We start from the raw sequence: 27,094 nt of genomic DNA on the forward strand, positions 1-27,094 counted from the left end.
CTTGTCTCTCCACATGAAATAGATGACCAAAAGCATTGCCCGAAACTGCCCATTGGGACAATTTTCCCTTGCTGTTATTATTTAGGGCCACCCTCAGAAGAACTGCAGCGAGCAGCTATTCAGTTCTGGCTTGCACCCACATACTGAATCCACAGAACCAAACTTGAGTTTGTCCTTTTTAAGCCGACTGCAAGAGACCCCTCCGGCAAACACGGGGATAAGCCGAGGGAGAGATGCTGGTGCCCTGAGTGCTCTCGTAAACCCCCTGGAGCCCACGTTCTCAGCATCCAGCCCCACACGTACGCACGTGCCCAGCTGGCACCTGTTAGCAAGCGCTGCAGCTGCTGCTTCTTGCTGTAGTCCTTCTCCTTGAGCAGTCCTGCCATTTTCCTGGGGGATATGTGGTGAGTTGACCCTAGAAATTGGTCTGGTGGCCAGGAGGCAGATCCCAAGGGAAACGTGTTGTCTTACAACAGAGAGGCCTCTGCAGCATCTGCAGTCAAGACCAGCGCCAGTTTCCAACGGAGGGGCCCGAGCCATTTGGCCCGGAGAGCTCAAGGGCCTCTGGGGTTTCAAGGTTTCCAAGTGTATCGACCTGCAAGTCTTCATCCCAGTCTCGGGATCCCACATCATCCCGGCCTTGCTGGGACTGAGAACGCAGCCTTCCCTGGGATGCTACTTTTATAAATAAGTCCTCAGCCTTCCTCTCAGTTTTCACTGCCCCTTGGCTGCGGGAAATAAGAGCCTGTTTATGTGCTGCCAAGGAGGTCTCTGACTTCATCACTTTGCCTTCGATGGCCGATTGGTCATCCCAGTCTTCCATTGTCTTTCTCAAATCCATCAGCAGCACTCACTGCCTTTATGATTAGTGCTTCCCCAACCTCTCAGAAGCTGAGATGATGCACTGCCAGTTCATTCCAAAGCATCCCTCCCAACTCACCACCGGTGGAAGTTTTAACCATTGCGCATCAGTTTGCCAAGGGCTGCTGAGGCTCCACCCACCAGCTGTTACGGAGTCCTCTGCCTGCTAAGTCTGCGCCAAAACTCTCTTTTTAGAGCAGGTTGCCTCAAACCCTGCTGGTCCCAACTGTGTTGAGCTCTCTGGGAAAACAGACACTGAAACGAAGATGTACGTGTAGAAAGTTCATTGGAGGAGAAAGTTCATTGCTCTCTCCATCACTATCTGTGGGAGAAGGAAGAGGGCTTGGGCACAGAGAGAAGCTGAGCTGTGGTGCAGTTGCAGTGAAGGCCTCAGTGGACCCTCCCGGTGGCCCTTGGGAGTCATCCCAAGTTGAGGCAAAGGGGCTGAGCCTTCCCGCCCCGATTCTCGGGCCAGTCATTTGGGCAGGCTACTCTTTGTGTCTGGGCGGGGGGGCATGGACTTGGCTGAGGCTTGAGCTTGGCTGAGCCACGCCTGGAGGCGTTCTGTGGAGAGCTGTGGCCACCAGCTCTCCCAGCAGCTGGGGGAGTGAATGCCTCGGCCGGAAAGGGGACCTGGCTGGAGCAGCCCAGCACCCACCGCAGTGCGCAAGCCATCGTTGCTGGCGTTGAGATACAGCAGCGAAGGTAGCAGACGAAAGCCCAGGCTCTTTTCTACATTTTAAATGGAGTAGTCAAGGAAGACCCCTCTGTGCAGCCAACGCTGAGCAAAGACTTGGAGGAAGAGAGGGAACACGCTAGGCAGATACTTGGAGAAAGAATATTCCAGGCAGAGGTAACAGCAAATGCAAAACCCTGGCTTGAAGAGAGAGTGTCCCTGGATGTTCGAGGAGGAGTAAGGAGGCAGATGTTTGGAACAGAGTGAGAAAAAGGGAGGGTAACAGGAGCTGAGAGATCAGAGAAATCAGGGGTAGGGGAAGAAGGCAGATTGTATTGGGCCTTGAAGGCCATCGTAAGCTTTTTGGCTTTTACTCTGAATGAAATGGAAAGCACTGGCGAGTGTGGGGCAGAGGAGTAACGCACGTAGAATGTTACATCCTCGTCAGGAGAGAAGCGACTGTAACTCAGGTTGGCACTCAGCCAAGCTAGTTCGGAGACTGAAGGGGGTGAAAGGAGGTGGGAGCTTGGCTGAAGGACTCGCAATCCCACCTTAGTGCGAATCATACTGTGTCTCAGGTATGCACATATGTCTACAAAAAATTAAATTGGTCTCAGACACTTCTCAATTCGGAGATTGAAATGACCGAATCACGTTCACGCTAGTGCCATGAGCTTTTGCTCTTACAGGGATGACAAGGTAATGTGACTTTTCTTGGATTAGTTGTTTAATTGTTGTCTCTGGAGCCTTGTCACTGAAAAAAAAATCAGTACGGTGCTGTATCCCTTCTGAAATTTACGTACAATAATTGCTTCTGACATACTGAAGCACGATGCAGAAATTCGTCTATACTTCGAAAACCCTGCTCAATCTGGAGACTTTGAGAATCCTATGGCTAAAGGAAACAGGTGCACAACCTGAAGATCCTGGTTCAATTTAAGTAATTGCTGGGCCCCCACTAGGAGCTCAACCCTGCCCAGCCCTGAGATAGAGGAAGGGAAAAATAGGGCTCCTGGTTTCAAAAAGTATGTAATTGGGTTTGGGAGGACAAGGCTTACTTACACTGATGGTATTACAAGAAATATCTATATCTATCCATCCGTCTCTTCACACACATACACATATATAAAAATAGACATTCATTTCTGGGCTAAGTGCATATATATTTAAACATGCACCTAAGCATTTAAAAATACAAAATAAAGAGGGCAGAATTAGGGGGTTTTGCAAACATTTTCTCAATCCTCACAACCGCCCCAAGAGAAAGATAGTATTACTCCCCTTTTACAGGTAAAAAAAACTAAGGCTTATAGAGGTTAAATCACTCGCCCAAGGTCACTTAGCTCAGCAGCAGTAGTTGCCCGATCAACCCCTTTCATGCCAAAGCCGAAGCACCTGCCAGTTCAGCAGGAGCGCTGTGGACTACTGGGAAAGGGGGAGAGCAGCGATGACGGCGCCGGCAGGAGCGACACGCATGAGTTCGCTTTTTAAAGTGTGGTCTACAGATACCAGGTCAAGGTGTCACATGTACCAGCATCTGAGCTCTGCTTCCCCACTGCCCAAGTGACAGAGGGCTCTTCCCCTGCTCTGCACCCAAGACCCACCTTCTCCCTGCAGCATCTGTGGGGATTTCTCAAGGCCGTGTCTGCAGGGATAATTTGTGTCAGCTGCCACTTCCTGAGAATGCAAATCAATCTCATTAACTCAAGTTCCAGGGAGAGACTGACTACAGGAGGATAAAAGACTAAAAGGGAGGAAGTTGACATTGGTGGTCATTTTTTATTTTTGGCCTTTTCAGAAGAGGTGAAGTAGCTGATGTGTGGATACAGAGTATATATAACAAGGACATTCTGAGCAAATCCATGACTTGAATTGTAAAAGTGGCCGCACGCTAAACCCATCTGAGATTAAAAGGTAAGTCAGTTGGGCATCCTCATGAGAACGAACCTTTCCAGCCAGAAGACCAGGCTGGTGAGCTCAGGCCATTGCAATTCGCGCTCTAAGAATGGCAGCGTCACCATGTGAGCGTGACCAGGCGTCCAGGAATGGGGATTCAGCCCCATTCCTTTGGAGGTGGTCTGGCACCGAATCAGAACTCGAGGGTTGCTTGGCTCCGTGGTGGGGAGAGCGCTGTCTTTGAAGCCAGACAGACCTAGGTTCAAATTCTAGCGCTGTGCCTCCTGGGGAAACTACTAATGTCTCTGCTGCTCAGTCTCTGAGCACTGTCCCTGTTCATCCGTGAGCATCATAATACTTACTTCGCAGGGTTACTGTGATTTCAAATAAGTAGAAGGACATACCGAGGTGGCTGGCACTAAATGGGCGGCCGCTATTGTTGCCGGTATCAGCATAAGCCTCCAGTATCTATGTCACGTGCACCTCTGGACAAGGAGCCTGGCCCCCTGCCCCAGCTCTGTGTGTGTCCCTTCCCTGTTCTTTAGGGGGCAAGTGCTCTGGGAAGGGAACTCTGGGTTTGTCGGTGAAGCCCGACAGCCTCATGAGGACAGGGCCATGCTGGAGAGGCACCGTTAGAGGGGAAGCAGCATGGGACATGCCCCTGCTGTGCAACCTGGGGAGAGTCAGTTCACCTCTCTGGGCCTCCATTCCCTCGGCATTATCTGGAGGTAACGATAGCTGCCCTCGGCTTCCCCATTGCGTGACTGGAGTCATCATGCCTGTCCTACCCTATCGGCCAGCAAGGACCTTGCTCTTCCCACCCACCTATCAGGGCAGGTATTTGAAGAAATGTCTGCCTCTTGACCAGGGTGAGGGTGGCCAGGCTGTAGGGAGGACCCGCCGGGAGCACGGCAGTGCAGGGCCTCACAACCCTGCCCTTGGCCCGGCCGCGGCATCCCCCCACACCTGAAGCGTGTTTGCGGGCACTTGTTTCACGTCGCAGGTGCAGCGAATCTAAGTCCCTTAATTCCCGGGGGTACGAGGCCATGGCTCAGAAAAGCCCCGAAGCCAGCGCCATTAATCGCCGCTACAAAGACCTGGCCTCTGAAGTGACCAGGCGCAGAGGCGCGATGACCACAAGGTAGCCCGGAGCTGTCGCCGGCTCACGCGCGGGGCGCTGGAGCGTGTGCGTTTACTCGCCCGCCGACCACTTTGCGGGGAACGCTTTTCTCACGTGGCCCTTCGCAGGGACGGTGCCCGTGTGTGTGTGTTCACTGTGTGGGTGCTGGGACGAGCGTCACAGCAGTGGCTCTTAACGAGGAGGTGGGGACCACCTGGATGCTGTGCCGGAAGTTATGAAAGTGCATGCCTTTGCACGCAAAGCCTGGGCACCTGCGCTCCCTGAAGCTCCCCCGCATCCCCAGCAGGCTGTCGGCTCCCTGCAGGCGGGGGCTGTGTTTGCACCCCTGTGTGCCTGGTGCCCGGCACCCTGCTAGTGGACAACGAATGAATGAGCGAACCCTTGGGCAGAAGAGACCGTAGCCCGCTCGCCTGACCCAAAGGAGAGGGCTTTGCCTGCAGATGGAGTCAGCAGCTGCCTGGGCTGCGGGTTTCCGCTCTAAAAGGGCATCGGCTGCCTGAGACCTTTCCCTGATGGGAGGGTGGGCAGATAAAATACAGAAAGCCCAGTGAAATCCAAATTTTAGATAAACGAAAAAAATTTTTTGGTGTAAATACATCCTTGAAATATTTGTGACATACTAAAAATTAGTTTGTCTGAATTTCAGATTTAACTGAGCACCCTATGTTTTTATTTGCCACATTTGGCAAGCCCATGATGGCCACTGTGGGGGTGCCCTCTCCTCTCTCTGGTCTTAAGTCCCCAGATCCATTGGGGTGCCCCAGACACCCCATAAAGGTGTTTAAGAAAAATCTTAGACTCCAATTTATATTAAAACTGAACTCTTGAAATTGCCGTTTGGCTGGGCACCGCACCCTCACTGTACGTCAGGAGGAAACTGTGGGATCTGCTCGCCTCCTGATGGAGGGACGGGGCTGCCAGGCTGCGGGAGGTCAGGGGGGGGTCTTCATTCACTTTCAGCAAATGCCAATACGTTGTAGTTTACTTGCATTGGTTAAAAGGATCGACAAGTTACATTGTCCAGTCTTGGCAAATGTAAGCCTCAAAAGAGACAAGTGGCCTAAAAATTTTTTGCCTAGAAATCTTGGATTAAAATAATCTAATATTGCAAATATGAATACATGACAAAAATTGGCACAGCCGATGCTTCTCGCTTGAGCTCCAGATCAGGAACATTGTGAGCTTAAAATGATGATCTTACTAAATCTGATAAGAAGTTAGCCAAAAGGTCCAAATTCATTGACTCGAAATATGGAGTTCCATCCACAGTACGAACTTCCATCTAATGTTGTTCACGACGCCCCTTGGCATCAGAGTTTATTAGGATGTAAGATATTAGCAAATTGATAGAAATTATGAACCATTCCTTAGTTACCATGCATGTGGGTGTTAAGCCTTTACTGATGGGGTGCGTGGCCAGCCTGACACCCTGAGTTTGGACGGTGAGAGTGGGCGTTGTCTCGGGAGGCTGCAGTCGCTGTGCTCGGACGTCCACCGAGAAGAAAGATGGCACAATCCCAAGGCCTCTCCTAGCCGGCAAACAATCCCCTCCACATCAACCCACATCCCCTCAGCATCATTAGGGGTCGGCTTCAGTTGGGAGATGGCAGCAGTGAACTTGTGGCCAAATCCTAATCTAGGCTTAGATTCTAGTTTTGCCTTTCACTGGCCACATGACCCGGGGAAAGCGCCTTCCCTCTCGGCGTCCTCAGCTGAAAGACTTACTGTGGGGTGTGGCTGAGAATCCGCATGTAGGTAGTTTCTAGCTAATTTCCAGTCCCTGAAACATAGTAAGTGTTCAGGGAACAGTTAGTCTGAATCTGTGATAGCCTGAGAGGCTAGTCCTGTTCCCCTGAAGGCAGGGTTTGCCCAGCCCTGAGGACCATGGGAAAGCCCTGGGAGACTTTCAGCGGAGGGGAAGAGAACCCCACAGGCTGAGGATGGGGACAAGTTAGGACTGGACTGGCTCTGATAATGGCTGGAATGCAATGGAACATCGAGACAGAGCCTGCCCCGGGCTGAAATGTACAGAGCGCTGGCTGGTGGGGGATGGGGAGGGCCAGCTGATGCGAAGACCTCCTGCTCTAAGCCTAAGGGACCACTGGGGAATGGGCCAGGGTGAGGGAGCGGTCCCCACGGACCACTGGATCCCCAGGACCAATGGAGACAGTTGAGCTCACTCTGAGAAGAGCCGATTCAGTTAAAGTGTGCGTGGAGTATAACTCATTTTCCTCAGGGAATGGCTCTGTTAGTGTGGGTGGAGGAGTTTGCACGGATGCCTCTAAAATGTTAACTGGTTCTCTTTAGGCGCTGGCATCTGAGGTGTTTCTTTCATTCTCTCTTTCTCTTTTTTAAACTCTATCTTTATTTATATTTCTCATTATCGAATCCTGACATTTCATGTGCCTTTCTTCCTAGAGAAGAGATCATTACCAAGAAAAGCGATGAGGCTAGGGAGATGCCCTCGTATCCGGGTTCGGAACAAGCCCTTCCTCCTCACGAGCCCCACTGCACGGTACCTCCTGCGCCGCCCCCTTCTCCAGCTGAGGAGTCCACGGACTCTTAGGCATATAAAACTTCACTTACTTTGAAGTGGACTCTCACACGGAACTCCAGAAAACAGTCTCAGGGGCATTGACATTCCTGGGCTTGTCCCAGAAGATCTTTGTTCTTCCCTATTTTTCTTCTCCTGGAGCCAGTGTCGAGCATTGTTTATTCTCACTAATGCACTTGGAGTGATTTTTGGTTTTGCAAGTCAAATCTCTGATATATGTATAGATTTGATCTTTAATTTATGCTGTGCTGTAGAATACTTGCTGGAGTCAGTTGGATTTGAATTAAAAATATGGTGAGGCCTTGTTGTGTATTACCAAATCTGAATCAGTGAAAAGTTCAGGCCTCTGTGACTTTAAAGATCTGAAATCCAGAGAACCCTGAGGCATTTGGACTTTCAAGACTCAGCCTGAGAGGCTACAGTTCTATGGCCCTTTATGCTAATTTACCAGAACTCTAGCCCTATTCCCTGTGCTGGCGCTAAGGTGGCTGAGTTTTACACATATTAACAAAGTCTTCAAAGTTTGCTTCTAGGAGACTAAAGTGATTTTCAAACTCTATAATAAAAACTCTACCCTGAAAAGCAGCCAAGTGCAGAGTGGTTTGGCTGGGGAGAAGCATATCGCGTGAGTCCCCCACTCAAACCCCTCGGCAGAGCCCAAAGTACCTCTAAGAACTACTCGGGCTCTTTTGAATGGTTTAAAAGCATCAAAATTGTGATAATTCAGATGTACCTATGGAAAATGTCCCCACATGCCACCTTTTATTTCATCTGCTTCTTCATGGTGTCTTTATCAGTGTTTTCTCTGCAGGCCTCCCCCTTGAAATGTGCTCTGGTCCTCCCCACAGAGCAGTGGGCTGTGCTATTGTGCGGAAGTCGGGCTCCTTCTCTGTGGTCTTCTGCGGCAGTGTGGGCGGGGAGCGAGCATGTCCTGAGCACCTGTCTTTGCCAGCTAGGCGCTCAACCTACACGTGGCCTTATCTCGGATGAGGAAACAGACCGGCACCGTCCAATAGCATAGCCACTGGCCATGCGTGGCTAGTTACCTTTACATTCGTTACGATTAAAATCAGTTCCTCAGTCATGCTAGCCGCATTTCAAGTGCTTCGTAGCTTCATGCAGCTAGTGGCTACCCTGCTGGATGTGGCGTGTATAGAACGTGACCATCCTTACAGAAAGCTCTTAGTGCTGCAACAGAGATTGAGCAACGTGTCCAGGGTCACACAGGGAGGGAAAGGGATGGGAAAGACTAACTCTTGGTGGCAGTTGTATTTTCAGTTTTGTTTTTGAACAAGTTTCAGGATGTTCTTTTCCATTCATTTGTTCAAAAATAATATCGAGTACCTACTATATGAGCCAGGCACTATTCTAAGGATATATCATTGTATAAAACAGTCAATCCCTACTGGGATGGAGTTTTCATTCCAGTAGGGGAAAACGAATAGAAAATATGTACAATGTAAACACAGTGAATTATATATCAGAAGGTGATGAGTGTAAAGGAAAAGACATTTCACAATAAAACAGAGTAAGGGAGATTTAGAAGTGCCTGAGGAAACGGCAGGTTTGCTGCCATCTTAAATAGGGTAGTCTGCAGGTGGAGGGACCAGTGCAAATGTCTGAGGCAAAAATTGTGCCTGATGCATTCAAGGGAAAGCAAGGAGGCCGGGGGGCTTGGCTGGAGTGCAGTAAATCAGGGGACATTAGTAGAAGATAAAGTCATAGTGGTGGGAAAGGAGGCAGATCACATGGGGCTTTGTAAGGACTCTGGCTTTGAATGAGACAGGAAGCCAGAAGGATTTTCAGCAGAAGGGGTGCAGTCTAGCTTGCATTTCATTGGGATTGTTCTGGCTGCCATGTTAACAATAGGCTGTACGTGGAGGGAACAGAAGCACTTCAGCTGCTATCGTGGGAGTCCAGGAAAAAGGTGATGGCCGTTTGGACCAGTTGCCGCTGGGATGATGAAAATGTGGTCAGATTCTGGATCTGTGTGTTTGAAGATGGAACCAACAAAAGCTGCTGATGGATTGAATATGGGGTATGAGAGAGAGGGGTAAAGGATGACTCCAAGATTTTTGGCCTGAGCAACTGGAGTTTACATCAGCTACCAGAAGAGCAGACCGACATGCCGATGGGATGGAGCCCAAGCTGGACTGGCAAGACAGTGTTCTACCATTAGATATGGTGGCAACTGCGGAAATAAATTAAGTTCAGTTATTAAAAAATAATGCTATAGGGGATAAGGGGGAATGGGGAGTTACTAATGGGTATAGTTTCAGTTTTACAAAATGAAAAAGGTTCTGGAGATGGATGGTGGTGATGGTTGTACAACAGTCTGAATGTATTTAATACCACTGCACTGGGCCCTTAAAAATGATCAAGATGGTAAATTCTGGTACGTGTATTTTACCACGACTTTAAAAATTGGAAAAAAATATAATGCTATAAGGCTCGCCCACCTGAGGTTGTGGCTTAGGAAATTCATACCCACGACAACAGATAAGAGCCAAAGTGGAGCCAGGGTAAGGAGAGGGTGGGTTGGGGGGCTGGGAAGACTGCTCGGGTAGGGCAAGGGCACCAGGATGGAGCTGGGAAGGCGCGGATGCCACTGCTTGCCTGGCGTCGTTCTGGCCACACCTCAAAACCAGGCACAAGCCTCTCGGTTACACACACACCACCTTTACCATCCTGCAGTCACATCTCCCAGCCCAAAGGAATTATCTGATGGTTGGAGTCCAAATCTTCGCTTAAACAAACGTTCCCACAAAGTTCAAGGAAAGGAATATTGGATGAGATCATTTTATTTCACAAGGCAAAGCGTTATGTAACACCCAACTGGATTCTATCTGAAGCATTAGAAGCCAGTTGTAGTAAACGCATCTTACATATGTTCAGTGCTGGCCACAAGGACTGTTCTGCTTCCTTCAGACCTGCTGCTTTTTATTGTGGTTTATGGTCACCATGCAACATGCAAGAGCAATGGTTTTCATGAAGAAACTACCGTGCCTTATAGCTTTTGCCCCAAATCACCAGAAAACTTGAACTATCTCAGTTAAACATCCCTTTAAAAGCTGACAGAAGAAAAGAATATCTATTGTGATATGCAATCGTCTATACCCTCAGATTGCTACTCCTGCATAGTCGGATGGTGACCACGCACATTCTTTTGGATGAATGAAAGCTGAGAGAGCAGAGAAGGCTGCCTGGGCTCGGGCTGGCTGGCTCGGCCTTCAGCCTGCTCCACGCTGGACCCTGAACGTGTCCTCCCGCCTTCGCTGGTATAGCTTGGAGGCTTTTCACATCTTGGAGAGCTGGATGTCATAGGTGACCATGTTGAAGTTGTCCCAGGCAAAGAGCTTCTTCTCCAGGGGGTTGTAGTCGATCATGCTGCTGTACCTGTAGCGGTTCTTGAATGGGATGCTCAGGCTCTTGCTGCTGCCCGTGCCTGTGTCGTAAGCGAAGTTGACGGTAGCGTCGGCCGAGGAGTAGCTGCTGACGGTGTACAGGGTGCCGCAGATGATGAAGGCGTTGGCAACCGACTGCTTCCGGATGTTAGTCTCCCAGGTTTGTTCAAGTTCCAGATTCTCTGGGTTCAGTCTGGAGAGGACGATGGCGCCTTTGGCCTCCTCGGTGCTGTAGATGACCCAGAGGCCAGCCTCATCCACAGCCAGGTCAATGTCCGTGTAGCCACCCCAAGAGTACGGGAACTGCCCGTGGTAGCCGGCTCCGGGGATCTCCTTCTCCGCCTTCACTGTCTCGGTGTTCAGCTCGTACCTTATCACGGTTCTGGACCTGGCACCCTGGAAATAGAGGCTGCCCCCGTACACCACGGCGCCCGTGCTCTCCAGCGGCCTGGGCAGCACGTGCACCCTAGAAGGGTAGCCCTGCGCGAACTGGCCCCTCAGGTCATACTCGAACACCTGGCGCACGTCTGTGCCGACCGTGTCGATCCTCCAAGTGGTCTCCCGGGTGTAGGGGTGGGTGGGCTTGGGGTCTCGCATCCACACGCCGTACTTGCCGGTGATGCTTTCCGCTGTTCTCAGAGTGAGGGGCTCTCCTACCCAGACTAGTTCTCCGCATCCTAGAGAAGTTGAGAAAACAAAACACCACTTGTGCATCGTCTGTCCGAACACCGGGCCCCGTGGAAGCATGAGACGGACCGTCTGGGTTTAAAGCCACTGGCTGTGTGGCTCGCAGTAAGTTACTCAGCTCTCTGCGACTCAGTTTTCTCATTCGTAAAGGGGGATAATAGTAGTGTTTCGGGGGCTGTTATACGTAATTATACACATTAAGTGCCTGGTATAGACTAAATGTTACGCGATCCAGCTGTGATTTGAATTAACGTCTACTCAGTATCAGTCGTAAGGATGAAAGTTGCAGAGGACTTCAGCTGCATGCGTGATACTCTGCTTCAGCTGGGCAGGGACTCAGGGTGTTCCTTATATGACTCTATGCCTTTCATGCCTGACTTATTTCATTATTAGAAAATAGAAAAATAAACTCATTTTGAGAATAATTGACCTATGACAAAGTTTTTCAAGCCCTAACTGATGGGCTACATATTTCATACATCATTTTAAAACAATAAAGCCTGATTATAATTTTTTAAATGTAGTGAAGAAACGGTTGAAAATTTAGATTTCAGAGAATCATGTTTTAAATATTTCATAAGCCCATTCGGTGTTAGTGGTAATTGTCAATATAACATGGGCAGTCAAAGTTTCTGGAAGCCACAGTCTTAGTTTTAGAGGCAGACTTTCAGGGATGAGCAAATTGCACTTTTCCTAAGTGGCTAAAGTTCAGAAAACATACCTTTAGTGACAGATTATGCACTGAGATGGTGCATAGTGTACACCTGTGCCAAAGATAAAGCAATGAAGGAGCTACAGAAAATGTAACCTCACAGGTATAGTGAATTCTGTGACAATCAAGTGGGTAAAATAAACACATCTCTCATCTTCCCTGTTCAGCCCGGCCCAGCTCCCATGTGTGGGTGGCAGGGTGTAGGGCTTTGCTAGGGACAGGCTGATTCCTGCAGACCTGCCCTGGCAAGGGAGCAGAGAGGGGGTTCTGTTCTGCTCCCCCGTCCCCTGCCTCTGCTCCCAGGGAAGTTATTAGTTTCCCTCTTGGGCGGGCGTTTACTTATACTGACTCTGAACACAAAACTAGACATGGATAAAGACCACATGGGCACAAAAGGAAAGAAAGCTAACTTCATACCATCGTCTCCCTCTTCACTCCTGGGATGGCCAGATGGACTCTCCTTTAAGATTCTGGAAGCAGGAACCTCAGTTAACTCTGACTTCAGTTCCTGGAAGGCCAAAGTGTCCAAATTCCATGTAGAAACTGTATCGAAAGAAAGAGACGAAATTGTACTGTGAGAAAAAATGGCCCGAGGCTTGACTGTGTTGAGGATGGCATTTAAACAGGAGTCACCAAAGACATGATGCTGGAGATTTGCTTTAAGACAGGGTGGTAGTGGGGCGGAGGATGGGGAAGGGAAGATAAAGCACGATTGGACTAGCATCTTTTTAGATGTCTGAATTTTAGCAATTAAAAATTCAGTGCATGGCCAGTACATGGCTCACTCCTATAATCCTAGCACTCTGAGAGGCCGAGGCGGGAGGATCACATGAGGTCAGGAATTCAAGACCAGCCTGAGCAAGAGCGAAACCCCATCTCTACTAAAAATAAAAATTAGCTGGGCAATTAAAAACAGAAACAAAAAATTAGCCAGGCATGGTGGCTCACACCTGTAGTCCCAGCCACTCGGGAGGCTGAGGCAAGAGTATTGCTTGAGCCCAGGAGTTTGAGGTTGCTGTGAGCTAGGATGACGCCACGGCACTCACTTTAGCGCGGGCAACAAAGCGAAACTGTCTCACACACAAAAATTTAGTGCCTAACTTAAGGTTTTTGTCCTTGTCATATGCAAACACTCCTGTAAGAAGTAACATAGCTTGACACGCTCAGCTGAAATATTCTGCCAGATTCCTCTCGGTTTTGCACAAGGAAGAGTGAGCATGCGCAGGTTCCTACAGGAATTCAGGGCAGGGTGAGGCGACGATGGTTAGGCAGTGAGAGTTCACAGTGTGTCACACGCATCTGCATGTGCTGAGGACTGTGGTCTTACGGCAGTTGTTGAATGCGAGGATGAAGCAGCAGCCACAAAGAACAGGCTTGGTGTTTTCAGACGTGGCTTTGACTACTCAGGTACGGCGAGGCCGACAGCTTGGGAGGCGATTGCCACCGAAAAGATAGTTTGAGGCAAAATTACGTAGACAGTAAAAAGACAGCGATTGCTGGGCGGGGAAGGGATGAACAGGCAGGGTACAGAGGGTTTTCGAGGCAATGAAAATACTCTGATACCATAATGGTGGATACACATCGTTATATATGTGTCCAAACCCAAAGAACAAACAACAGCAAAAGTGAACCCAGTTGGAAACCATGGACTCTGAGTGATCATGATGCGTGAAAGTAGGTTCGCCGATTGCGACAAGCGCACCGCTCTGGTGGGGGGGCGCTGTTGGTAATGGGGGAGGCTGTGCGTGCGGTGGGGAGGGGCTCATGGGAAATCCCTGTACCTTCCTTTCAACTTTGCTGTGAGCCGAAAACTGCTCTTTAAAAAAGCCTTAAAAAAATATAGCCGTTGTGCTCACAGATCGCAAGAGGAGGGAGGTGCGCCAAGTCCTGGGGGCCACATGGGGAAGCGCCAGGGTCGCTCAGGCAGCAGAGGGAGCGAGGAGAAGATGTGGGGAAAGCCTTTATTCTTCCCGCGGGAAGGTACAGGGCAGGAAGGGTAAGCAGGCTTCGGATCGGTGAGTCTGAAGAATTTCAGCAGGCTCTGGGCAGAGAGGTTGTCTCTGGTTGTCTGGTGCTGGGGGTGTCTGGTACTTGAGGTGATTAGGCCAGGGGCATAGCGGCCTTGAGTTTGAAAGCCAGAGAGAGGAGGTGGGGCTGTGGGCTCTCGATTGGGTGGTTTGCACAGGGAAGGAACAGGCACAGGGGAGTCCTTCCTTATCTGTAGAAGTCCCCTGGCCCTGGGACTCCAGTCAGAGCCCAGATGGTGCACATCGGAATAAAAAGACCTGCTTAGCGCGTGGGCCTTTCCTCTTGCTGAACCTCGCAGTCTGTGCCCCTTGAGTGACGTGGCTCCCGGATCAGATTTTTCAGGTGTCCAGGGCAATGGAGGGAAGTCGGTGCCTCACCTGAGGCTGGGCTCCCACACAGCTGAGGTCAGGAAGACGTTTTCTGCCTTTTATCATTTGCTTGCTCACCTCCCTTAAATGTGGGTTTCAGGTCCGGAGGATTACAGTGACACTCAACCTCCTGGCTGTACCACGTTCCATCAGTCCTAAGCCACACATTCTTTCACGTTTGCACATCTCCAGAATCAGGGCCGCCTCTTAGAGTTTCTGGGGTTTAGCTTTGAAGAATTGCAGTACTGTGATGAATTACAGCTGCCCAGCTACCAGCCCCTCCTCCCCACCCCACCCGCCTTTGTGCGGCTGCAGCTGCTGAACTAGCCCCATAGGAGCAGGACTGCCCTGGAGGGGGCGGGACCTCCCTCCCCTCCCTCCCCTGGGATGTCCCTTAGTCTAGAGCAGGCCATGCAAGCCGTTGGGACCCCTAAGCCTCAACGTCAAGCCAACTGAGGACATCCTTGACGTGCATCCCAATGGGACTTCTCCACCCATTGAGTCAGCACCGCCGGAGGCCCCGTTAAGTGCCAGGCTGTGCTGGGCGCTGGAGACAAAAGGTGAATAAGACACAGTTGGTCCATGCCCTTGAGGAATTCGTAATTTGGCAAAGTCCTCTTAGCTGAGGAATACTTCGGGTTCATTCCAGGCTGCTTTGCAAAGCAGAGTCTCTTGGACGATCCAAATGGGCTCTGGAGAGTCCTGAAAGTTTGTCTGGTTCTCTGACCAGGGTACCCAGGGCAGAGACTGGTCCCCTAGGTCAGATGGAGGTTCCCTAGACCAACCTGGGACCTGTACCAGCTGCTTCCCTTCTCTCCCAGTGCAGGCGACCGCACACCTTTGCCAGGGAATCGGTGCTGCCCCTTGGGTGGCATGGGAGAGGCACAGGGTGCCCGAGGTTCCCTGCTCTGTGCTGCCAGGGAGAGCTGAGAGAGAGAAACCCCCTTCCTATACCAGGCGATGCCACAGCTATTTGTAACCACCTTCTCTGTCTTTGCGCTCCCATGGCCACGCCTCCTCTCGTGGGCCTCAAACGCAGGGACGGCCCCGGCGCCCTGGCTGTCAGGGGCAGGCCGCCCTGCCTTGCCCACGCGACCTCCTGCATCGAGCAGAGGCTCCCACAGTGTGGCAAACTCTTGCCGGGGCAACTTCTCAAAATCAGGTCATGACACAAATTCCTTGAGTTTAGCTGCTTTCCTTTCATTTGTACCTTTTCTTGGACCATCGCGGACTATTCCTCAGGACAATTCAAACTTCTTTTCTTCAGTCATCTCCGTTAACTCTCAGAATACAGGAGCTGGTTTCAGGCAACGTGAGGTGAGGGAAATACCGTGGGGGCATCTGCACAAGACGTCCAGAGGGCCTCCCCCCAGCTCCCTGCCCTTCAGCTGCGGGACCCACAGTTGCCACGCGAGGGTCCCTGTGAGCCGCCCCGCCCCACATCCGGCCCCTTCCTCTGTGTCTCTGGTACAAAGAATTTCATTCTGTGAATGTAGCTAGGACAGTTACTTAATTCAGCAACGTGCTGAGAAAAATATGCATAGGAAGGAAAGTAGGGGTACATGCCTACAAGTCAGCGAGAAGGAAATTAAGAATGTCCTCTTTAGCCACAGAGGGAATAAAGACACTGAAAACAAACACACATATAAAAAACGCAGGCATTTCACAGGTGACTTCCTTGCAGATAGCTAAAGTGTGTTCTGGCACCGAAATACTGAAAACCCGCATTTTTGTCAAAAGATGATTCACAGGCACTTATAGCTCTTTCCACATTTCAAATAATTTTTAATGTAGATTTTTATGTGATCTGGTGCCTGCAAAGTTTCAGAGAAACAGAATAAGGTTTTAGGACCGTATTCCGTACCTAATACGATTTAATTATTGCCTATTTGGTGCCAGGTGCTGCGCTGGGTGCTTGCTGCGCATCGCTTCTTGTCCACGTAACAGTCCTGAAAGGGAACTTTATTCTCCCCTGTTGCAAATGAGGAAACTGAGGTTCAGAGAGGTCAAGTCACTTGCCCACAGCGAATAAGTGGGGGGGCTGGGACTTGAACCTGTGTCTTCCGAGGCCATGGCAGCTGAGACCCCTTCCACCCTGTGGTGGGGAGGAGTGTCAGTCACAAACCTGCCTCTAGGAGCTGACACGCCCTTTCACGCACACTGTCTGGAAACCAGGCGAGCGCAGCCCCGCGCTGGCGCAGCAGAGGGCACCGGAGGGTCGCGGTGGGAGGGAGAAGTTTCTCCCGCAGTTCCTGCCCCGTCTGGTCAGCTGTGTGATGTGAGGACGCCCAGCGGGGTCCTGCTCCAGCCACAGACCCAGGACGAGGGTCCTCTGGGACCTTCCCACGCCCTCTCAACAAGGACACCAGGGTCCCCGCACAGGGACCCCAGTGCTCTGAGGGCCTCCTGCCTGCGCCTGCACGTGACGCCCACCGTGTCCACGCCCCGGGTTGCCCGGCACCCTCCCCGCCTGCACTAGGGCGGTGGCCGATGGCCGCGGCACGCCAGCTCAGGCCTGGGCAAAGCCACCGTCTCTGCTGTCTGAGGGCTGAACCCCACCTTCCCCCATGAGCCCTGAACCCCTTCCAAGTCTGTCCTTCCTCCAGCCCCCTCCCTCAGCCCTACGGTTCCACGTGGGGTTTACTTATATCTTATGGTTGCTCTTTCATCATAGGTAGTAATTTTTTTATTTTTTTGAGACAGGGTCTCACTCTGTCGCCCTGGTTAGAGTGCGGTGGCCTCATCATAGCTCACAGCAACCTCCAACTGCGGAGCTCAAGCGATCCTCCCGCCTCGGCCTCCCAGAGTGCTCGGATTACAGGCGTGCGCCACCGCGCTGGCCCACAGTTAGTAATTCTCTATAGTAAACCTCCCTTCTGTGTGGTTTCTATCTCCTAATCGAACCCCGACTGCTACCGGACGCTTGCCAAGAGCCTGGAAGATGCTGCTCAGCGCTTCGGGGGTGACCGACTCCCGGCGCTGAGCGAGGGTCCCAGCGCGTGGCCACTAAGCATGCAGCTCCCGGGCCGCGCCCCCGGGGGACCCGGCGTTCCCGTCCTCTCTTCCTCCGCCACAGGAGAGGTGGCACAGGTGCCTGGCTGGCGCCGAGTCCTTGCCTGGTCCCACCCGGCGTCAGGGCTCTGAGCAAGGAGCCTGCAGCTCGCGCTGTCTCTCTCTCCCCCTCTCTCCGCTCACCCTTTGCAGGAGCCACGCCTCATGCGCTTTCCGTGGGGTAAGCGAGACGCACAATAAGACATCATGTCAGGCAGTGGCTTCCAGAATGACTGCAAGGCCGATTCCCAGCTGGCAGGTGGGACGGTTAAGTGACGGGCCTGCTGGCTCCTGCTCAGTCATGTCAGCCAGGAGCATCTGGCAACAGTCAGACTCCCGGCGTGGAGCCGTGTGGCACGAGGACTGGAGCCTGCGGTGGCGGGGGCGAGGCCCAAGGGCAGGAGAGCATCGTGTCGAGGTGCCCGGACTGAGCCAGACATCATAGCTGCCTAGTTCAGCCCTGCCTTTCACCAGCTGTGTGACTTTGGACAAATGACTCCACCTCTCTGAGCCCCAGTATACTGAGCTCCACAAATGTCTCAGGTCATTCTGAGGATGACATAGAAAACTATAAATGAAATAGTCCTCAATATAGATGAGACAAAACTAAAACTTCTCGGGAAGATTTCAAAATCACTAACGTTTTGGAAAAAAAAGATCATCAAAATATTAAGGGCTACATTGTGTCAGATAACCTTGTTGGGGCTTTTATTTCTAAAATTTTTTTTATATTAAAATTCAGTTCTATGGTTTAAAGTTTCATGTCCATTACAAAATTCTGGAAATTTTCTGCGTCACCTGCCCTTCTGCTTTATAGGCTCATATTCTAGAAACTCAACCTAGAAACTGAATTTATTAACTCACTTGCCTAGACACACACACACACACACACACACACACACACACTACATATAGATTTAGGCAAATGACGTCGTAATGAATTTTGTAGATATTTTCTATCACTGTCTGAAAAGTTCAGTCCATATTACGTAAATGAAGAGAAGGAAGGAAAAGAAGGAAGCCAACATATCTCCAGGCTGTCACCAACACTCTAGGAAGGCGAAGATTCGCGAATAGACTATTGTCCTGCATGCTGTTCTGACACATACCATCTCTACAATCAATATAGGCCGGGCGCGGTGGCTCACGCCTGTAATCCTAGCACTCTGGGAGGCCGAGGCGGGCGGATTGTTTGAGCTCAGGAGTTCGAGACCAGCCTGAGCAAGAGCGAGACCCCATCTCTACTAACAATAGAAAGAAATTAATTGGACAGCTAAAAATATATAGAAAAAAATTAGCCGGGCATGGTGACACATGCCTGTAGTCCCAGCTACTTGGGAGGCTGAGGCAGGAGGATCACTTGAGCCCAGGAGTCTGAGGTTGCTGTGAGCTAGGCTGACGCCACGGCACTCTAGCCTGGGCAACAGAGCGAGACTCTGTCTCCAAAAAAAAAAAAAAAAAAAAATATGTGTTATACGAACATCATGTACACGTTGGTATTTTGGCCACTGAATGACATTTTAAAACAATAGTAGCATTCAGCAAAAGAAGCCGTTTGTAGTTACGATCTATTTACCGGGCGGCCACACTGTGCCCTGCGCCGTGCTGATGCTAATCTGCATAGTCACCCCCGTGAGGGATCGTCACCCCGTCCTGCTGTAGGTGAGCGAGGGAATCTGCAGCCCTCTGCGGAACACCGCTGGCGCCCCTTCTGCCCCTCTGCACATCCTGCCCACCTTCTCCCAGTGGTTGCTGTGCACCCTGCCTCTTGCAGTGATCACAGGGACCTCACTTCAGCCGCCCTGCTCCCACCCTGCCCCAGCTTCTCTGACCTTCTGCATGGAAAGTCTGCAAGAACCAGCGGGGCGCCCACATCCATGCACCATGGAAGTGCGATGTACCCCGTGGGATAGCCCTGGCCAGCAGGGGATCAGATCCATGGATAAACGCTCCCCTCTTCTTTTGCATTCCACACAGCCCCTCTGAAGGGCCTTCCTTTCTTCCCTGTCTCACTCTGCCCTGTCCCCCACTTCTCTTCCCTAGGGTCATGGCACATATAAACCACCGGTTCACAAGCCCCTGTCCCAGCCTCTCTGCTGTGGGGGGGACCGATCCAAAGCAAGGGCTAAATAAAGGGGCTTCTCTTGTGACAGTAATAACCAACGCTAACCTACCCTTCGGTGAATTCGAACTATAGGTGGCGTAAGGAAAAGCCTGCCTGCTCAGGCCTTACCTTCATCCACTCCGCCTCCCTAAACCTCTCCCCAACCCTCTACACCTCAGTTCTTGCCACTCCCGCACAAAAGCACACCTGCATGGACACCCCAGTTTCCCAGAATGTCCCTAGCCCCGAATCCAGGACCTTGAAGCATATCTTTTGTTCTAAACACTTTTCCTTTCTTTTTTTTTTTTTTTGGCACAGAATGAGGAGCATTTCTGTACCTTTTTGTCTTTTATCTTTAGGGTCTATACACTAAAAGGTCAGTTGGGCATCTGAAGGTTACTGAACCTCAGGGGGAGAGGCCAGAATTCTAGTCCTGGCTCTGCCACTAATGGACTAGGTGGCCATGGTCTAGCCAGATAATTTCTCTGGGCCTCAGTTTCCACATCTGCAAATATCAGCCGGTGGCACCAGATGCTTGTTGGGTCCTTTTTCAGTTCTACATTCTTGTACTAATGTAATTTCTGCTCACGAAAATGATTCACTGCTAGAAAATAACTTCCAAGTTTGGAGTTCCTTACAATGAGATATTGCCCTTATTTCAAAAGTAGAGTAGCTGGAAAGGAGATAAAGAAATATAAAATTAGAGAACACATCTAATAAGTTCCCAAAGACTTACTAAATGACCACAAGACAATAAAAAGGAAAAAATAGTTGCCTCTATTTTCACACACACACACACACACACACACGGGGTTTTTTGTTGAGAATGTAACTTCTTCACTCGACAGTCTGGAACACGTAATGCTTCCTAACACTGCTGGTACTGATGATTCTTTCATTCGTCTTCACACACTCAGGTTCAAATCTCAGGCCCTACCATGGACCAGCTGTGCAGCCTTGGCCCCTGAGCATCTTAGGACCTCACTGTCCTTAGCTGTAAAATTCCGAATTGGATCTCTTCCAATTCTAACGAGCTAGGATTTTAAAAAATCCCTTACATCTAATAGTTACTTCATTTGAACCCCACGAAAATTATTATTTACCTCCAGCATTTTCCTTGTCATATTATGGACAAGAAATTAAGGTGCAGAGGGTTCAATAACTTGCCCAAGGTCATACCCAGGCATCGGCTCTCAGGTTGTCTAGCCTCATATCTATGTAGAGCTTGCCTTTCACGCAGAAAGGCTTTTTAAAGAAAATATGTTCCCGTAATTTTATTTTTTTGGAGACAGAGTCTTACTCTGTCACCCTGGGTCATTACAGCTCGCTACAACCTCAAACTCCCGGGCTCAAGCAATCCTCCTGCCTCAGCCTCCCGAGTAGCTGGGCGTGGCTGGGGCTACAGGCACGCACCACTATGCCCAGCTAATTTTTCTGTTTTCAGTAGAGCTCTTGCTGAGGCTGGTCTTGAACTCCTGAGCTTAAGCAATCCTCCTGCCTCGGCCTCCCAGAGTGCTAGGATTACAGGCATGAGCCACACCGCACCTGGTCCCCATAGTTTTATTTTAAAGTTTTTCAAACCTATAGAAAAATTGAAAGAATAGTACAGTAAATTCCACATACACTGTTCACTTAGATCACTCACCAATTGTTTAATATTTTGCCACATTTGTTTTACTTTTCTTTTTCTCACTCTCTATATTTTTACAGTCTTTGCTCAACCATTTGAGAGCACATTGCAGACATCTGCTGCCTCTCCCCAAGTCCTTGAGCATCTCCTTAGAACAAGCGCACTCCCCTTCGTGACCACAATACCGTTATGTCACCCGCGAAACCGAACATGGATACAATAACACAATCCAATGAGCCGTCTATATTCAAATGTCCTCAATTGTCCCAAACCTGTCCCCCGTAATTTCTGTTCCTTGGATGAAGGAGTCAACCAAGGATCACGCACCCCGTTTGGCTAACACGTCTCTTTTAGTCTAGAGAAAGCCCTTTCTCCACCTCTTTTTTCTTGACACTGACATCTTGGACGAGTCTGGACTAATTGTCCCACAACTGGATTTGCTTGCTTGTTTCCTCATGATTAGAAAACTTATTCAATGGTGAATATTTGGGAGCACATCTTCACAAAAAGTGAGATAAAAATGGTGTTCTCAGCTAATGAGAAGAGCGTGCCTTCTCCCCCAGCATGCATGCGCGCATGCACACACACACACACACACACACACACACACACACGGACTCACCTTCAAGCAAGCAGGCAGGGAACAGGGTGAACAGAAGAGCATCTCAGAAAAAGTCACCTCAAGAAGTTGTCTGCTGACTTAAAAGCAGACGTTCTCAGATTGGACAAAAAGTAGAAAAACTTCCAAAACAACAAATCCAGGGAACTGACAAAGAGTTGTCATCTCTTTATTTTGTCAAGGAAGGACATTAAAAAAAAAAACAACCACTTATTATCATAAATCTATTGTCATTTCATAAATAGAGGCCATCTTAACACCGAAAGGGAAAAGAGTCTCTGAGCAAAGATTCAAACAAGGATAGTTTCTGCAAAAGGACAGCTGGTAACTTTCTACCGATCATATACATATACGTCTCACCTGATCCTTATATGTCTCCCTTTGCTGTGGGCTGTGCAAACTCTGTCACGGACAGCACAAGAACTGGGAATCGCTACCTAAAAGAAGCTATCCGGAGCTAGGTTACTGGTAACACTTGAAAGCGATTGCTCTGTGATCCTTCACTCATCTGTCTCGTGCCAGATGCGCAGTTTCGGGAGAAAGGAGAGGGCAGGCAGGGAGGTCAAGGGCACCATGAACCATGTTTCCTGCTGAACTCAGAGCCCCTCCACTTCTCATTCTTACCTTCCCTGGAGCCTGGTGGCACATCCTGAGTGGTGTCTCGGGTCTGGGGACACTGGCCCCTTCTCAGCCTTGCTACCTCCTGGCTGCTGCTTTCCAACCTCCTGGCCAGATCCTCATTCTCTTGCCTCAGTCGCTGCTTCTCTTCCTCCAGAACAGACTTGTCTCGGAGGAGGTTGCTATAGGCAGTCTCCAGCTCCCTGGTTTGGGTTTCCAGCTGGTCCCGCTCCCTTCTCAGGGTGCTCACCTCCTCCTGCAGCCCGTCATGGGTCTCCTGGGGCCCAGCAGCCTGGCCCAGGGTCAGCCGGTGGAGGCGGCTCTCCAGGGAGCTGAGCCGAGCTTTGGTGGACTCCAGGTCTGCGCGCTGGCTGCTGCTGTCTCTCTGCAGGTCATGAATGACTGACATGGCCTGGCCCTGCTCGGGGCAGCTGGATTCATTGGGGCTGGCCACAGTGAAGGTGTACTGGCATCGGCCACTCCGGTCGTTGGCCTTCCGGAGCTGTGCTGTCCTCGCTCCCACTTCCCATCCCAGGCAGGCCAGAAGCAGCAGCTGGACAGCTGGCATCTCGGGCCTGGAGCTGCAGCAATGTGCACAGAAGAACCTCAGTGCAGAGGCTGGGCGAGGCTTCCTCTGGAAAGCTCTGCTGCACTGTGAGGTGTCTGGATGGGTGGCCCTGCTGGCTCCAGAGAGGTTTATATGTACTGGGGAGCCAGCCCTGCGTAGGGGGAGAAAGAGGTGGCCACGTGAGGCTGGGTGGGGTGGGGCTGTGCACAGGGGGGTTGCCTCCACACTGCCAGCAAGATTCTTAGAAAATAACCTTCCAGAAGTCTGCTTAGAATTTCTTTTTTAAAACAGTGTCCCACGTTATGCACCCCACACCCCGATAATCGTCCCTATGCCCCCACCGGGTTTTGCATGCACACACACACTCACACGTGCCCACCTCATCCAATGGGACTATTTGTGTGCTGATTTCAACAAGGATATATTTCTAATTTATGTTTCCATGCACTCTGCAAACTTCATTGAGAACCTGCTCCGTGCCAGGCACTGCACTGGGAACTGGGGATAGAGACATGCCTAAGACCTAGTTCTGTCCCTGTAATAGGGACAGAGACAAATAACAGCCAGCCCCTCCACCAAGCTTCGGGGAGCAGCATTCCTATTCAAGCAGTTGAAAGCAGAATTCTTCCCTCACCCTTGGCTTTCAAATAAGGCGGGTGTATCTTTGAGAGAACTTTCTAATTTCAGTCTTGCATCTTAGCACCAGTGTCAGTGTTAGCCTCTGGGCCAGCTCTTACTCTGTGCATGCACCGCGAACCTCACTGGTGAAACCTATGGAACCCTTCTCAGAAAGATGTTTTCAACCGGATATAAAATATGTAAGATTACAGAGGAAACACATGACATTGGAATTATTAAAATACTTAAAAATTTGAAATAAACACATACTGCTTTATTAACACATTAAAAACAAGATCTGGCCGGGCGCGGTGGCTCACGCCTGTAATCCTAGCACTCTGGGAGGCCGAGGCAGGTGGATCGCTCAAGGTCAGGAGTTCGAGACCAGCCTGAGCAAGAGCGAGACCCTGTCTCTACTAAAAAATAGAAAGAAATGATCTGGACAACTAAAAATATATATATAGAGAAAAATTAGCCGGGCATGGTGGCACATGCCTGTAGTCCCAGCTACTCGGGAGGCTGAGGCAGGAGGATCGCCTGAGCCCAGGAGTGTGAGGTTGCTGTGAGCTAGGCTGACGCCACGGCACTCACTCTAGCCCAGGCAACAGAGTGAGACTCTGTCTCAAAAAAAAAAAAAAAAAAAAAAGATCTAACGGGGGTCTAATTTCATAGTAGTTTCGAGTGTAAATATTTCATGATATCTGCAACAAATATAATGTATTGTAATACAAAATGTTATTTCTCTTGGTAGGGACAAAAAGCACAGGTATTTTTAGTCCAACTTTGAGTTTATGGCTTATATCCATAATGGGGAATGAAATGTAAAATTCAGTTAGATGGTGGTAACAATAAAAATGTTATTTTTTTCCATCCAGATTCACAGGCTTTCTGGACCATAGATTAATAATCCCTGCTTTACATTAAGAAACCCAAAGAGAAGGAAACAAACAGCAAAAATACCAAGAACTGCAGGAGTTCATGCAAATCAAAATGCAGGTGGTAGCCTCACCAGTAAAATAACATTTGCATTTGAGCAATTATATGTTGTCAATACCAATAACATCTTCTATACTTGTGAAGTAACTATTTTAGATGTGCCCTGGCAGACTCACCTCCAGGATGGAAAAACGCAGTTTGCTCTAAAGATTCTATGCCTATTTGATTGGTTCTCAAGTTAAGACTGAACTTGAGACATTTACAAACGGTATCTCTTTACAGCTGACTAAAGGGTAGTACCATGCTCAGTTCCTGCACCACATAGCAATCGCTTCTCGGCCTTTCGGCTAAGGTCAAGTGTGGTACCTGAAGCAGATAGCAAACATCACTGAAATGATTATTTATAAAATATATCACACAGTCAGCAAGAACTCAGTTAGAATCCGTTCGGCTTTACTCTTAGGAATGTTTTCTTTCTGTTGAAAGGGCTGAGATCACCCGTGTGCTGCTAACTCCATGGAGGAAAGGAGTCCCCCTTAAAGAGAAACGTAAGTAATCCTACAGTCTCCAGCTGTGACTTGTGACCGGCTCAGGAGTACTCTACTTGTAAAGGAAGAACAGAGCGCGAGAAATCAGGTCTCCTGACTTCTTTTGAATTGATTTGCTTTCCACAATGCAATCCTGCCTCCTGGAACCTGGAATCACGCAATCTAGAATTGCTGTGGCCTTTCCAGTCAGTTCCCGCCGCCCTGTAACTAATCCTTGTCTTTTCCGCCCAGATGCTCTCCCTCTGTTTTTCTTCATGTCCCCTAAGCTGTTCCCCTAAGCTAGCTCTGGGGCATCCATCAGCAGTCACGGTTGAGCTATGTGGGTGTGGTCAGGGTGAGAAGGTTAACAATCCCTGGCATTTTTCTCTTGCTCCAGCCCAGTTTCCAAACGCCAGGCAAAAATTACCACAGGTCATTCTTCACGTTCTTCACGGTTCCTGGCAAAGACCGTCGTGCATGCTTAGGGGGAGGAAGTGTAGCTGTTTGGTTTGTTGAGTTTCCTCAGTCCTGGGGGCTCACGGTCATTTCCCCAAACCCGGGGTCTGCCGTGGTCGGCTGGGACTGATGGGGCTCCCCGTTCTGGCCCTACTGCTGCCCCAACCCCACCCCACGCCCGCTCAGCTGCTCCAGCTCTGCCCCTGCCCACTCCCAGCACCTCCCTCTCAAATGCCATCACAGGGAGGTGGTCACAGGACACTAGGGACACAAGGGCTCTTACAGATGAGAAAACGACAGCCCAGGGAAGGAGAAGGACTTGCTGGGGGTCACACGGCCAAGGCATGCAGAACCAGAAAGAAAACTGAGTCTCCTGATTCCGAGGGCTTTCACCTCCTTGCATAAGCCAAGCCCACCAAAGTGCCCAGTCGTTGCCCAGAAGACACGAAAGACTCCAGTCACTTCTTCCATGCATCAACGCTCTAGGAAATGAGCTCGCTTCCTATAGTCCCATTAAACAAAGGCTTTCGGTGAAGGAAAACTCATGCACACCCTGGAGATTTTAGCAGCTAACTTTATGAATCTGCATCCTTTCATGAAATACACTTATTCTCCTCGAAGCGGAGAAAAGGGCTCACAGGAAGCAACAGGAAACTCCCAGCCCCCGCGAACGGCACTGGCAGCTGCAGCCTGCCCTTTTCACCTTCCTGCGCTCAGCGCGGGCGTCTCCACTCCCTGCAGTCCCCTCCGGGAATTCTCCTGGCCATGGAGGCCCCTTTCCCTCAGGGGAAACGCTGTCCACTCCAGATTCTCCGTTAGACTAGGTTCCGTCTCCATTTCCTCTCTGGCGCCTGGAGCCCGGGAGTCGCCAGCTCAGCTGTGCCAGGAAGATGCTCCGGGGCGCGCGCCAGGCCAGCTGCGGCGCGCGATGTCGTCGGGACAGGCTCCGGGCACAGTGCAGGCAGCAGGGGGCGCCAGAGAGGCGGGACTCTTAAGGGGCGTCCTGCACACCTATTCCGGCTTGCTTTGATTTCCCTGCTTTGAGCACTGTGCTTGCCCTGGCCGCCTACTGATTTTCTTACGCAGGTCTCCGTGAGACTGTGACTGCTTTGCTCACCAGTCTGTCCCCAGCGTCTGGCAGATGTAAGTGCCCCATACATTTTCAGTGGATGCATGGATGGATGGATGAATCACACAGAAATAGAAAGCAAAAGCGCCCTAAGGAACGAAAACAAAGCGCCCAGTGGCACCAGCTTGTAGGCTGCTCAGGACACTCTGGTCACCTCCCTGGTACCTGTTTGCTGGGCTGTCCCAGCTGGAAAGGACACCTGGGGTGGGCAGGAGGGGTGCTTCGGGGCATTTGTTTTAGGGGCACGCCCTTCTCCACTAAACACACACAGATAGCCCCACATGAAGTTATTGTATGTGTACCTCTGTTTCACTAAGGATGAGGAGGCTTGTGTAAAAACATGGTGAATAAAAGTTACTCAATAGCACGAAGGGGAGGACAAGGGAAGGGACTGACGAGGACAAGCAGTCCTGGACTGGGCGGCTCTGGGCATCATCCCCTGGAATTGTGTGCTCATTTGTCTGAGTCCCTGCTGGGTTAGTAAATGTTTCAAATTCTTCTTGATTAAGCG

At 50.3% G+C, this 27,094-nt stretch overlaps 1 protein-coding gene across 1 annotated transcript; it reads right to left on the reverse strand.

Moving 5' to 3' along the window:
• Positions 1 to 9,913: 9,913 nt before the first annotated feature.
• MYOC (myocilin, trabecular meshwork inducible glucocorticoid response) lies at positions 9,914 to 23,025 on the reverse strand. Its single transcript, XM_012657729.1, has 3 exons — positions 22,356 to 23,025; positions 12,349 to 12,474; positions 9,914 to 11,209 (listed from the first exon to the last, which is right to left on the reverse strand). Exons 1-3 carry the CDS (start codon positions 22,915 to 22,917, stop codon positions 10,425 to 10,427), a joined length of 1,473 nt encoding a protein of 490 aa, XP_012513183.1. The 5' UTR covers positions 22,918 to 23,025; the 3' UTR covers positions 9,914 to 10,424.
• Between the last annotated feature and the right edge of the window lie 4,069 nt (positions 23,026 to 27,094).

The sequence above is a fragment of the Propithecus coquereli genome, unplaced genomic scaffold, assembly GCF_000956105.1.
Source record: "Propithecus coquereli isolate 6110/MARCELLA unplaced genomic scaffold, Pcoq_1.0 Scaffold56, whole genome shotgun sequence".
Classification (NCBI taxonomy): Eukaryota; Metazoa; Chordata; class Mammalia; order Primates; family Indriidae; genus Propithecus; species Propithecus coquereli.